General features: G+C 43.4%; 1 protein-coding gene across 1 annotated transcript in view; it reads right to left on the bottom strand.

The window, feature by feature from the left end:
• Window positions 1-7,617: 7,617 nt before the first annotated feature.
• GNB4 (G protein subunit beta 4) overlaps window positions 7,618-13,767 on the bottom strand; it is a 41,070-nt gene continuing 34,920 nt past the window's right edge. The window contains exons 9-10 of the mRNA XM_032225114.1: window positions 12,553-12,769; window positions 7,618-10,777 (exon numbers count right to left, since the gene is read on the bottom strand). Of these exons, the coding sequence (XP_032081005.1) occupies window positions 10,671-10,777; window positions 12,553-12,769 (324 nt within the window). The 3' untranslated portion in view covers window positions 7,618-10,670. The remainder of the gene's footprint in view (window positions 10,778-12,552; window positions 12,770-13,767) is intronic.

Genomic DNA, 13,767 nt, shown 5'->3' on the forward strand with positions numbered 1-13,767 from the left:
GGTCCGTTTTCACCGGCAGAGCACTGCAGGAGGACGTCACAGCTGAAAACGGCGCCTGGGAGGGGTGTCCCCGTCACGAGTGACATCGAGCTGGCCACACCCACCCATCCCCCTTGGTCAAACACAACCCTGATGTGGCCCTCGATGAAAGAGAGTTTGACATCCCTGCACTAATGTGAAGTTAAATTCTTTGCAGTTTCTAAATTATGTATTTAAACAAAAACCCAGGATTATAGGTGCTTCACATGGGACAAGAGAAAAACAAAATAATGTCCAAGTATTATTTACATCCTTCCTTTACTTTCACAGCTGAAGGGCCTAAGATTAAAGTCAGGGTTAATGTCTCAAATCAGTTTTGGATGCCCACACATAGTGTTACTGGTCGATTAATTTTTTTTCTTTCATGCTGGTGGGATCTCATAATGGTTGACATTACAGAAGGCCTTTTCCCTGCTTTTCTATTCTCTCATGACCATTTTGGGTTGGTACCTTCTACTGCTTTTGAATGACATCATTTATATGTTAATCTGTGAACAAATTCCTTTGCAGCATGATTGCCATGGTTCATAATTGTCAGGGTTCCAAGTAACGCCCCCAAAGAAGCAAGACTCTGAGCCAGGCATTTTCCTCAAAAGTTCCATTTTGTTAGAGAAGTCATATTGGCACATCTGGGAAAACCCGAATCTGAAAGCTGCCAGGTTTTCCCCACCCAAAGTGAAATCAAAGTCCCTTCCCCTGCACCCACACGTCCATCCCATGGTCCAATCAGGTCACCATCCTAACGAGTTGTTTCCCACTCATCCAGGGCTGGGATTTAGCCGGTTCAGGCGAACCGGTAGCTCCAACAATCAGCTGAGAGCAAACCGGTTCGCTCTGACGATCACGTGGGCCCGCCCGCCCGGCCCTGCGCTATACTGATCTGTTGTGGCCCAGCAGGAGCCGTTGGAGCTGCCGATGGACTCCGATAGCGAGGACCCCTACGAGTCTACTATGGAAGATGTGGAGGACTCTGGGCAGGGTTCAGACTCAGAGCAGGGATCAGAGAGGCTGGTTGGCCACCAGGAGGCGCCTAACGCATGGAGCTGTGGGGGAGATCAAAGGGAGTTTGTCCCTGACACTAGGCAACGAAGGGCAGAGAAACGGACGCAGCAGTTATGGAGACAGACTCATAAGAGATAATCAAGTCTAAGTGGTTGTGGCTTGGCCCCTCCCAAGAGAGTATAAGAAGAGACTTTGGGAGGAGTCCTTTTGCAGGACACAACTGTTCGTGCTAATCTGGAGAACTCCTTGTCTGGTCTGCCTTGTGTTCCCATGTCTGTTGGGAGTCTGGGTTGCTGCCAACGACTTGCCAGTGAGTTGTGTCTGGGCTTTCAGCCAACAGGATTATAATTGCTGTGAATAAAGAGTGGCAAACAGCTAAGCCTGTGTCTGCGTTCATCACCGGATGGAGGGGGGCCAGAACACTGACCTATATTTCCTTTGTTTGATTGCCGCACCTCAGCTGTTTTACTCACCAGGGCTGCAGTAGAAGGTAAGTTTTAGAGCTGTTTTCAAATGCACTGCGCACGCTCAGAGAACCGGTTGTTAACACCGGTTGAATCCCACCACTGCAGTCAAGCTCCTCCAGGTGCAGGCTGAACGTCCTTGACTCCCAGTGAAAGAACGTTGTTATGGTTATACATCTCACCCCGTTGCCATCGAACCTCACCCTCCCGTTTCCCACAGCATGCCCATCCACCAAGTGTGGCAGCCCTAAAGATCCAAAGAAAACGATGGCCTCCCTGCCTGAGAGTAATTTTAAGTAGGAAAATATGAGTGTGCATATTTTTTAAAAGAACAAAGTGAGAATTAACTTTAGTTCTTAAAAAAATATATATATCAGGTGTTGTGGTGAGGCTTGGTAAGAGTTCCTAAGAGACAAAGAGCTAGTAACACCATTGGCAGTTTTCTCTGCCTTGTTCAGCAACCAGAGGCAACTCTTGCATTTGAATGTTTAATGCGGAATGCTTCAGAGGTGGGCTCCTACCAGTTTGGACTGGTCCGGGCGAACTGGTAGTGGTTTGCTGGCCTGGGTCATCAGCACTGGCAGCGACCCAGGCCTGCCATGCCTTTGAACCAGTTCCCCGGTTGGCGCATGTTTTTTTTTTCAATTTTTAACGTTCTGCAAATGCGCAGATCTATTTATGAGCAATTGTGCATGCACACGGAGCGCACAATTGCCCGCGCATCGAACTGGCAGTAATGCCAGCAGCAACCCAGCCCTGGAATGCTCCTGTTTTTTGTCAGATCAATACCATAATTGTAGATGGAACCAGTGACATTTGCTGAGATGTTCAAACAAAATGACAACTTGAACCATACGCAACTAAACTGTGCTTTTAAAAAATTGCAGCTGTTTTAAGAGCCATTTTTCCTTCCAGGAGTTTAGTGTTGAAGATATTTAAAATAGAGCAAAGAAGAGACTGAATAATAGCTCTTCTTTCTAGGAAAGCCTCTAGCAGGGCATAAAAACATAGCACGGGCATTATTTCCATCCTCGTTCGGGCTTCCAGGAACTTCTTTAAAATGGAAAATGCTCCGTAGACATCCGGTTGGGAATATTAAAACCGTGACCCGTCAAAAGCGCAAACGTCAAAAGCGCGCCGATAAAACCGCGGCGCTAAAACCGCAATGTCAAAAGCGCGCCGACAGAAGCGCGATTTAAGGTAAGGTTTAGGGTTAGGGTTAGGTTTAGGGTTAGGTTTAGGGTTATTTTTAGGGTTAGGTTACAGCGTGCTTCTGTCGGCACGCTGTTGTCGGCGCGCTTCAGCGCTCATTCGTCGGCACGGTTTTGTCGGCACGGTTTTGTCCCCGCGGTTTAGTCAGGCGCGCTTTTGTCGTTCGCGCATTTGTGGTGGAACCTATTAAAACCTCTAGGCCAGTGTTTTCAAGCTAAGCAATTTTAAGGTATGTGGATTTCAACTCCCAGAATTCCTCAGCCAAGATGAAAAACATTGTTCTAATCCAGAGATGTCCAACTTTGGGAACTTGTGGAGTTCAACTCCCAGAATTCCCCAGTCAGCATGACTGGCTGAGGACTCTGGGAGTTGATGTCCACAGATCTTCAAAGTATCGCAGGCTAATTCTGCTGAATGCTGGCTGTCTGCAAATTGGCAATTCGAATCTCCCCAGGCTCAATGTTGACTCAGCCTTCCAAGGTTGGTAAAATGAGGACCCAAATTATTGGGGACAATACGCTGACTCTAAACCACTTAGAGAGGGCTGTAAAGCACTGTGAAGCAGTATACAAGTCTAGATGCTATTGCCATGCTATGCTAAAAGGCACAAACACTTCTCAGTAACATGTTACCTGCCTTTTCCTAATATATGTGGTTAAAAATAGGAACCTGGTTTTCTGTACTGGCTTTGATCCATCATTTTAATACTTTAAGGCAGTGTTTTCTGAACCCTAGCAATTTTAAAATGTGTGGACTTCAACTCCCAGAATAAGTTGAAGTCCGGAACACCGTTTTAAGGGCAGGCCTATTTTATGGAGAATTTCTAAACCTAATATCCATATGTGGGAATGATAATCAAGATTCTTTTATATGAATTTTGGCTACAATAGAAAGTTTTGGGGCAGAAATGTATAAACCAAAAATGTTAATTTTATCAAAACAATCATATTTTGATGTTTGCAATGTGGACTGTATGGGGATAGCAGACCTTTTTGGGCAGAGTGCCCAAACTGGAACATGTGTGCATGCGTGAGCATGCATGTGTGCTGGAGCGCCAAAATCTGAAGATCAGCTAGCTGATGTGCGCATGCCTGTTTTTTGGCAGTTTTGAGGCCATTTTGGGAGCTGTTTTGAGGCCATTTTTCAGGCCTTTTCTGGCCATTTTAAGGCTGTTTTTCGGGCCATTTTAAGGCTGTTTTGAGGAAAAAACAGGTAGAAAAAAAGCCCCCCCCCCCCAATGGCCTGTTTTTTAAACCAGAAGAGCAGCTGGCGATGGCACACATGCCCACAGAGAGGGCTCTGTGTGCCACCTCTGGCACCCGTGCCATAGGTTTGCCATCACTGCCCTAGAAGAGCATTTGAAAACTTCCTACTGGTACCGAATGTGACTGTGCCAATAGCAAATTTAACCCCACTGCTACTTGAGCTGTTTTGGCTACCGGTACGTTTCCAGGTGCAATTTAAGATGCTGGTTGTCACCTTTAAAACCCGACAATCTTTTTTCCAGTTTGTCCAATTCGATCCAGCAAATTGGTCATTCTGCAGATCCCTTCAGCCAGAATGTCAACGGGCAGGAAATAGGCCTTGCTTGCTGCAACAGCCCCTGCTTTGTATCTCTCCCTTCTCAGATTGGAACGGCTGCAGCCTTGTTGGGTTTTTCATTAGATTTTAAAACTTTCTGGGCTTGGGCTCAGAATGCGTTAAGGACTCCCGTTTCTTGGCATTATTGTTAGTTAGTTAACTATCTCAGCCGCTGTATTTATTAAGCTGCTGAAAGTCACTTGGCTGAAATGGGCGGCTTTGGAAAATGAATAAATAAGTAAATCTTCAGTCCCATATGCTTGCATGAAATGGTTATTTACAGAAGACAGCCTGAGGCATACGGCATTGAAGTTATTTTTGTTATACTCAAACTTCTTAGCTTCCTTCTTTTGCCAGAAATAAGATGAGAACTGGTCAGATTTAGAAGAGGGAGGAATGAATCATAGAATCATTTAAAGATAAAAAGTGAACTACACCCAAAATCCAAGGAGAACATCTCAGTTCTTTTATAAGGCAGAAGGAAAGGAGGAAGATAAGGATTAGTGAATAATATTTGTAGCCCAGGATTGAAATGTGGGATCCTTGGTGCTCTCTGAGCTTGCTTGTTTTCTTGCGGACGTTTCATTGCCCTAACTAGGTAACATCATCAGTGCTAGTAAGGAGTGCTGTTTGCTGTCAGTTTATATTCTGATGTCTTTTGCCTGTCTGCGTGGGTGGAGATAAAGATTGCCTGTAAACACTGCATCAATCATCTCCTGAATTTCTATTTAAAAACAATGAGAGAAATCCCACCAGTGCAAAATTAGTGGATATACCTGATTGGCAGAGTATGCATAATTAATTCTTTCTTCTTCTATTTGGAAAAAAAGTTAATTCCTTTTTATTCTGTCAAAATGCAGTGAAGCGTTTAATACACATACCCATTTTTTTTAAAAAAAAGGTGACCTAAATAATTCAAAAGGAATGGCTGTTGAGCAGCAATGCCCCATATTTCATCCGTTCTCAATGAAACAGGATTCATAAAGGAGAATTACAGGGTAATCCTTTAAAACCGTAATATCCTTGAAAAGAATTTGGGGTGGGGGGTTTTTTGGCTCTTGTTTTCTAGCATGGCGTAATATATCCAGGTTCTTTGAGAGAGTAAAAACTGGTGGGACTTTAGATGCAATATGCTGAAGAACAGGCAAACATGAAATCAACTGAACAGGAGAAAGAGAAAAAATCCTAATTAAAAGCACTTTGTTTATTGGTTACAATGTTAAAGTCAGGCAACATTTTCCACTGAGACACTGTACAATTACAAAGGAAAGATTCATTAGGGGAAGAACTATAAACAATTCATAGCAAAGTGTCCATCCCTCTCCCCCCACCCACCCCATTACCACTAAGAAAAAAAATGGCACAAATCTCTGTGTTTTTTGTTTTAATCAATTAGGCTGAATAAAAGGACTTTAAGATGTTCTGAAACATACAATCCAAGAAAGGCAGTGCAGAATTCACTTGGTACCTGGAGATATTTTGGAAGGGTTTTTTATTTTTCTCTCCGAGAGCGAAGACAGTAACAAGTGAAGGTTTAATAATAACCCTACGGCACACTTCCTGGAATAAACTCTTAACAGCCAAAGCACAAAGATTATTCGTTTATGAAAACAAGTCAGACACGACTCCTCCTTTGGAGAAGGAGGAAGAGGAGGCTGGGATCGACCCAGAGATGTGCTGCAGCAAGGAGGAAACAAAGAGAGCACCATTGTGTAGTAAAAATAAAGGCCTGAAGTATCTTTTTAAGAAATCCCCGTTATTATTTAAAACCGGAAAGAAAGTCAGGCACATTTTTTTTTCCAAAAAAAAATCTTATTTATTAATCATTTAGTTAATACTGTGAACAGGCTCACCAGGACACCACTAAGCATTTAACAGTCTTGCATGTATTTTACACAATCTTTTATTTCAACAAAAGGAAAGGGAAAAATAAAAATAAAAAAGACTTGCAATGCCTCAAAGATGGAAGTAGTCTCGAGTAGCACGAGGGCGTAATTTTTTAAAAAATAAAATGGGAAGGGAGGGTAACAAGGATACATGGTTCCCCCACCCCCCCACCCCCGCCCACCCAACAAGTCCTGTGTGTCTGCTTGAGATGGTTTCATCCACAGCTGGAGGGACAGGTGTTTCCCCTTCCAGCTGTAGCAAATGCTACTCAGGAGTCCCACCCCATTTCCCCCATCCCATCCCCCCCCAAAAAATAATGTTCAAGGGGGGAACTGCAGTTAAGAAGGGCGCAAGGAAGAAGTCAGAAAGGTTACGAGAATATCCAACAGCTCAGTTACTCATGCAGGACTTAAGAATTCTAGCTACGAGGGGGATATCGGTTATATACAGATTGGTCAGCTATGGAGCCCTATTGCAGAGTGAGGCACTATGTGTGACCAGTTCACTCTCAGATAAAGCCTACAAGTGCAGGTGTCCCAACCGTGCCAATTTCAAGATCCCGTGGACTTCAACTCCCAGAATTCCCCAGCCAGCATAGTTGGCTGGGAAATTCTGAGAGTTGAAGTCCACGGGGTCTTAAAAAGCTTGGCCTACAGTGCTTTCTGAATCACCAATGGGATGCTGGAGACACCACTTCTTAAGTTAACTGTACAATTCATCTTTTTGAGGGCACTACCCACTATTCTAGGTGGTGCTACTTCAACTGGCAATACTACAACCGTTCAGCCTGACGGGGTACAACAAAGGCAAGTCCCTTAATCCTAAAAGCCTAGTCAAGCACCAGAAGACAAAACGTTGGCAGGAGGCAGGAAAGTAGAGAAGGAGCAGAACAGCAGAAAGCAAAACCCTCAAGGGGTTTCGGCAAATCGAAGCGCAGAGGACTTCCAACTGCCAGAATTCTCCGCCGTGGGCAACGCCGGCTGGGAGAATTCTGGGAGTTGAAGTCCGTTATGCCTGGAAATCACCACGGTTGGGAAACCCTGCATTGGAGGACAGGAATGGGTAGCCTGTAGAGTCCAGAAGATTTGAGAAGGGGGCCTTCACTTGGCAGGGGTTTCAAGCACCCCCAGCAGCAAAGAAAACCGATAATTGGATTCATTTTCCCCATTTAGAAGGAGAGTGAAGGAGGAAACTTAAGTGCTTTAAGGCTTTGTATTTTGTTCCTTTAACCCCTTCTGGAAAAAAAAAGAGAAGAAAGAAAGAAAAAAGAGAAGAAAAAAGTCTGAAATTTGATCCCTGCCTCCTCCACAGATGTAATGTATAAATCCTACAACTCAATGGGACGGCAGGAAAGCATCTCCAGACCCCAAAAGGTTGCCCAATCCCACTGCAGGACGTCCATTCAAACTCCTGTTTCATTTTATGCATTCCAGGCAAATGGAGTTTGGCAAATCGTCTTGGGAAATCAGTTCATCCCTACAGTTTACACTAAGGACCCTTGAGATACATCCAGCCACATATTTATGCAAGTTGCTCTGCTTTCTAGGGGAATTATTCCACAAAATCCAATACGTAGTTACAAACAATTCCTGATGAAGTAGGATAACCAAAACTCTTAAAGCAGGGATGGTCAATTTTGGCAGCTTTCGGAGCTGTAGACTTCAACTCCCAGAATTCCCCAGCCAGAGTGGAATGCTGGGGAGTTCTAGAAGTTGAAGTCCACAAGTCTTAAAAGTTACCAAGGTTGGAGACCCCTGTACTAAAGTCATACAACTGAGACTGTATGATGGCTCCCAGCTTCTTTGGCAAACTGAACAATTCACTGCTGTGAATATTTTTGTGCTGGGCATTTTTCCCCTATAAAAGGGCATTTTTTTCTTACTCATGCAAGGCAACCTTAAGGCCCTTAGAAAATATATCTTGAACACCAAGGAGACAAGTAGTGGACTAAGGGGTGAGGTGATCGTAGAATGAAGAGCTATATTACAACTGTGGGGGGGGGGGGAAATTAATCCCTCGGGGTGAAATCACACCATTATCAGATGTGAAAAGAATGAAACCATATCAAAGATAAGTAAAAAAAAGCTGCATGTATAATATTTGTTTTGAAAGAATACCTCTCTCTGGACGTTAACAGAGGATTCATGGACTCTTTAAGAGCTCCTCCATCCAAAACATTTGACACATTTGCTTTGGCACTTTTGCCACCAATTAAAAAAAAAAAAAAAAAAAGCCGGAATATAGGATTTTAAAAATTGGTCAAAGTTGAGAAAACAAATGGCACTGCGACAAAATATGTTTGAAAATATCAAGAACTACCAACCTATGTTCAGATTAAAATCTCAGTGGAGATTTTAGGGGACATATATAACATTGGATCTTTCCTCTACCATCAAATCAGACTATTAATATAGACTTGAATCTACATTTCAGGCCAATCCAGGAATACTTTCGAAGAATCAGATCTGCTTCATACCTGCTACAAGTACAGACAGCAAGAAAACTAAATTTCGAGGGTTTTTTCTAAAGCACATTTCAGCCACCCATTTCTACATTTATGAGAACAGGACAATTCTGAGGGCCGATTTACGAGGTGACCTCCGCTCAAAAATTTAAAAGGGCCAAAAGCAGGATCCTACAATACTTGCTGCTCCAGAGAAGACTGAAGCCATGGAGAGTCACGGAGAGTCTTTCCAAATGGGATCTGTTGCACGGAAAGAGGAAGACGGGGGGGGGGGGGGGGGGGGGGGGGAAGGCAAGTTCATTTGTTAATGTTTCCCCGAGACTTAACACGAACACAAAAACGTTAAAAAAAAAAAAAAAGGCAGCTCAGTTTTCTGGAATGTCTAAGAGGTGAACGCGCCCCGTCGGTTGGCACAAGCAGCTATTAGAACGAGCACTTCAGCACTTCATGTGACGGGTTGAACTGAAGGTTCAAATAGCTCATTAAAAAAATTGATGTGACGTATACCAGGGTGGTCTTTCTCAACTTTGGCAACTTTTGAGATGCGTGGACTGGCCACGGTTGAGAAACACTGCACTAAGAGTTTTAAAGAGGTAATAACAATGCTGTATTAAAGAGTCTTCAATGCAGTGAGTGCAGATTTCTAGAGGAACACTGTGCTGGCGTCTTAAAAGAAGCAATAAGAACAACTTCTCCCGCCTACGCATGATTCACACGAGAGAAAACATTTCGACCTGGAATATATGAAGTAGAAAGATAAGGTGTGGATGCACTCAGAATATGCCCCACACACATTTGGAGTGATGCAGTTTAAAGAGGGTACAGGTTCCTTTGCTAGAAATTGGAAGTGCCCCCACATCCAGTCTTAAGCTAGACAGTAAGTTTACAGAAGATGAGAAAGGTCTCCATTACAATTATTCAGTCCCCATAAAAATACATCTATCAAACACCGTCTCAAGGAGATACATATCCTTCCATTTCCTGACCTGATATCTCATTAGAGCAGTGTTTCTCAACCTTGGCAACTTGAAGATGTCTGGACTTCAACTCCCAGAATTCTGGGAGTTGAAGTCCAGTCATCTTCAAGTTGCCAAGGTTGAGAAACACTGCATTAGAGGCTGTTATAGAAGGAAACTCAAAATCTAAATCCTTGAAACGTTTCAGTTCTTATGTTATGCATCTGATCATCTGCTTAACTCTGTGGGGATCAGCGCCCCGTGGCTTCTAATGGATTATCTGGGGATCTGCTACCACTAAGGGGGAGATTAAAAAAAAAGTCACGGAGCAAGAAAGGGGCAAAGTTGTCACCAGTCATCAAGGGATTTTTTCCTTTGTTTGTTTTGTTTTATACAGACACTCTGTTATAAAATTTCACAAACAGCTCATTAACTTCACACTTTTTATCTACAGTAAAATTCACAACGAGGGGGGGGGGGGAATTAGAAGAGCAGACCAGCCGATCCACTGCAGAACTCAAGAAAATACACCTTAGGTTAAACATAGAGCTATATAAATGCAGATTCTTTTTTTTTTTTTAAAGAAAAAAAAAACCGCAAACATTGTTCCTTTACTTACAGACAAAATGTTACATGATTGGCTGCTATGTGTATATTTAATTATGTACAAAAAGGTACAGTATTAGCAGGACTGGGGGTACAAGCAGAAATCCCTTCAGGGCAAATGTAGCCAAACGAAATGCTAACTGACTGGCTTTTTTATTTATTTTTATATAGCTTTGCTCACCCCAAACAGGGGTCCCGCCCTCTCTCTCTCTTTTTCTTTAAAAGAAAAGTCACCGATTTCTCCCATCTACCACTTTCTTCGTTCTTTCTGTGTGTGTGTTTTAATCTCATTTACAGAAAGCCTACTTATGCAATAATCAGCAAGTAGAAAAACTTCACCTGTAAATACAAAGTAGAAATGTTATTTCACAGCAAGAGGCTGCAGCATTGCTCTCTCCAGATCTCAGTGGAGAAGGTGTGCGTGTCTATGGGTGGAGGGGAGGGGTTCAAAACGCCACGTTAATTCCAGATTCTGAGAAAACTGTCCCAAGATCCTGTAGCTACAGCCATGCCATCGTCAGTCACTCCTAAGCAGCTGACTCGGTTGTCGTGACCAGCAAGAACACCTGAAAAGGATCCAAGAGCACAGGAATTAAACCAGTGGCCCTCAAGGGCCCCATTCACAATTCTCATGTTCTTCAATATGGGTATATCTGTGTTAATGGATCAGAAAGGTTGGCAGTTTGAATCCCTAGCGCCACGTAAGGGAGTGAGCTCCTGTTACTTGTCCCAGTTTCTGCCAACCTCGCAGTTTGAAAGCATGTTAAAAAATGCAAGTAGAAAAATAGGAACCACTTTTGATGGGAAGGTAACATGCACCTTTGGCATTCAGTCATGCTGGCCACATGACCACGGAGACGTCTTCAGACAGCGCTGACCCTTTGGCTTTGAAACAAAGATGAACACTGCCCCCTAGATTCGGGAACAACTAGCACATATGCAAGGGAAACCTTTACCTATATATCTTTTTCAGAAATAAGTTCCCTCACAAAATTCCTTAACCACATTACAGGGAATGAAGTACACCCCCCCCCCCAAAACAACCCTACATGAGAACAGTCGATTTCAGTTGTCAAAATTGAGGCAAGAGTGAAACACTTGTGCAAATATGTAGCTTTTTTTTCTTAAAAGAATATTATGAAATTTGGAACAATTGGTACAAATGGCTGCAAAACAAGAATAAAATTAATTAAGCCAAAAAACAATATATATAAATATATATAGAACTGTGTATAAAGGTGTGTAAATATAGAAGCGAAATATTATATACATGTACAGGTATGATGACATAACAATGTTGTTATGACTGTAGGTGTTATAGTAGAGAAAAAATAATAAAAAATATCTGCTAAAAAAAAAAGTAAAGGTTTCTCCTGTCCAATCAGAACCGACTAGGGAGCAGTGTTCATATGCCGTTGTCTATATCAGTGTTTCTCAACCTTGGCAACTTGAAGATGTCCGGACTTCAACTCCCAGAATTCCCCAGCTAGCAAATGCTGGCTGGGGAATTCTGGGAGTTGAAGTCCGGACATCTTCAAGTTGCCAAGGTTGAGAAACACTGGTCTATATGCTGAGATGCAGGGAACGTGGTTACCTTCCCACCAAAGGGGTACCTATTTATCAACTTCATTTTGCATGCTTTCAAACCTGCTAGGCAGCCCCGAGCTGGGGCAAGTAACAGGAGCTCACCTTGCCACATTGAGCTTGGGTCTTGAACCTGGCCTGTCAGTTTTTCAGCTGACAAGCTCAGCACCTTTAACCATTGAACTATCGTGTTCTCCCCCCCCCTTAACTGACCCCCCCCAAAGATGAAAAATGCAAAGCATGTACAAATAAAAAAAAAGACTTCCAGAGATGAAGGGCCATGATTGGATAACTTCTGAGGCACATTGATCAATCCAGCTATAGTTAAAGATAGCTCTTCAGGAAAATGGTTAACAGTTAAGGCTTTGAAGTAAAAAAACCAAGACTCGTTCACTTAAACAGTGAATTTGTATGGCACATAACTGGTATCCCAGAGCCATGGTGGTGCGGTAGTTAGAATGCAGTACTGCTGGCTACTTCTGCTGACTGCCAGGTGGCTGCCAGCAGTTCAACTCTCACCGACTCAAGGTTGACTCCGCCTTCCATCCTTCCAAAGTCGGTAACTACGTTGGGGGAAAGATGCTGACTTTGTAAACCATTTGGAGAAGACTGTAAAGCACTATGAAGCGGTATGTAAGTGGTATTGCTATCCCATGGAACAGTAGAAAAAAATTTTCTACAGTTTTCACTGTTCACAATAGAAAAGTGAAGGCATTGAAATCTTCTGGCTCCTATTAACCTGTTAGCTTTAACTCACCTGCACGTTCACCCTTCAGGGTATCCCAAACGTTACAGTTGAAATCGTCGTAGCCCGCCAAAAAGAGACGTCCGCTCTTTGAGAAAGCTACAGAAGTGATCCCGCAGATGATGTTGTCGTGGGAATACAACATGAGCTCCTGGTCTGCACGAAGGTCAAAGAGTCGACAGGTGGCATCATCTGAACCAGTGGCAAAGGCATGGCCGCTTGGGAAGAACTGTGAAACGCAATAAGAATATGAAAAATGCAGGCAGAGGAGGGAGAAGGGGGGGGGGGGGGAGAAAGCAGGGAGAGGGAAAGTAGTTGGCTCTGGAACCATATGCTATCATTCAAAGTTCACTTACTATTAAACACACTGCGCTCAAAATAAAATTAGAACAGCATCGTGCTTGAGATACTTGAAGCTTTACATTTGCCTGAATTCTTAATATACTTAAAACATTTGCCAAGTTATTTGTTCTTCATCAGCAAAGCAAGAGAGTTCTCTCAAATGACAAAACAATTAACCATCTAAAACAGTGTTTCCTAATCTTGGGCACTGGAAGCTGTGTGGACTCCAATTCCCAGAATTCCCCAGCCAGAAAGGAATTCTGGGTGCTGAAGTCCACACAGCTTCAAAGGGGCCAAAGTTGAGAAACGCTACTCTAAAACTTTATAAAGAGATTGGGTGGATGACGCACGTTTGAGTTCTGCATCCAGAGACTGGCACCTCCAGAAATTGTACACACTTGTAGCTCTGCTAACTCTTCTGCCCAACTAACTATCCATGGGAAACCCTTGGCCTATGAAAAGTTGGTTTCCGCAGATGAAAGAGATGAAAAGAATTTGTGCACGTCTGATAAACTAATGCAGGGGTCGGCAAACTTAAAACACTGAAAGAGCCATTTAGACCCGTTTCCCACAGGAAAGAAAACACCGGGAGCCACAAAGGTCCTAACCGGAAGCCCCCTGTTCAAATCTGGAGCTGACCAGAAGTTCAGTTCCCCCACCATAGAATCTCCTCCTAGCGCGGTGTACTTTTTCTTCTACCTGTCATAACCGAAAGTCCTATCAATTGTGGAGACAACTGGAAAACCCTCCCCTTGCCATAGAGTCTTCTCCTGGCACACTGTGCTTCTCTCCCACCTCCCCCACCGGAAGCTCCTCTCAAAATTGTGGTGCCGACTGGTGACAGAGCCGCAGCAGAGGGAGGAAAAAGCCACATGCGGCTCCAGA

Source organism: Thamnophis elegans, chromosome 10, assembly GCF_009769535.1.
Source record: "Thamnophis elegans isolate rThaEle1 chromosome 10, rThaEle1.pri, whole genome shotgun sequence".
Lineage (NCBI taxonomy): Eukaryota > Metazoa > Chordata > Lepidosauria > Squamata > Colubridae > Thamnophis > Thamnophis elegans.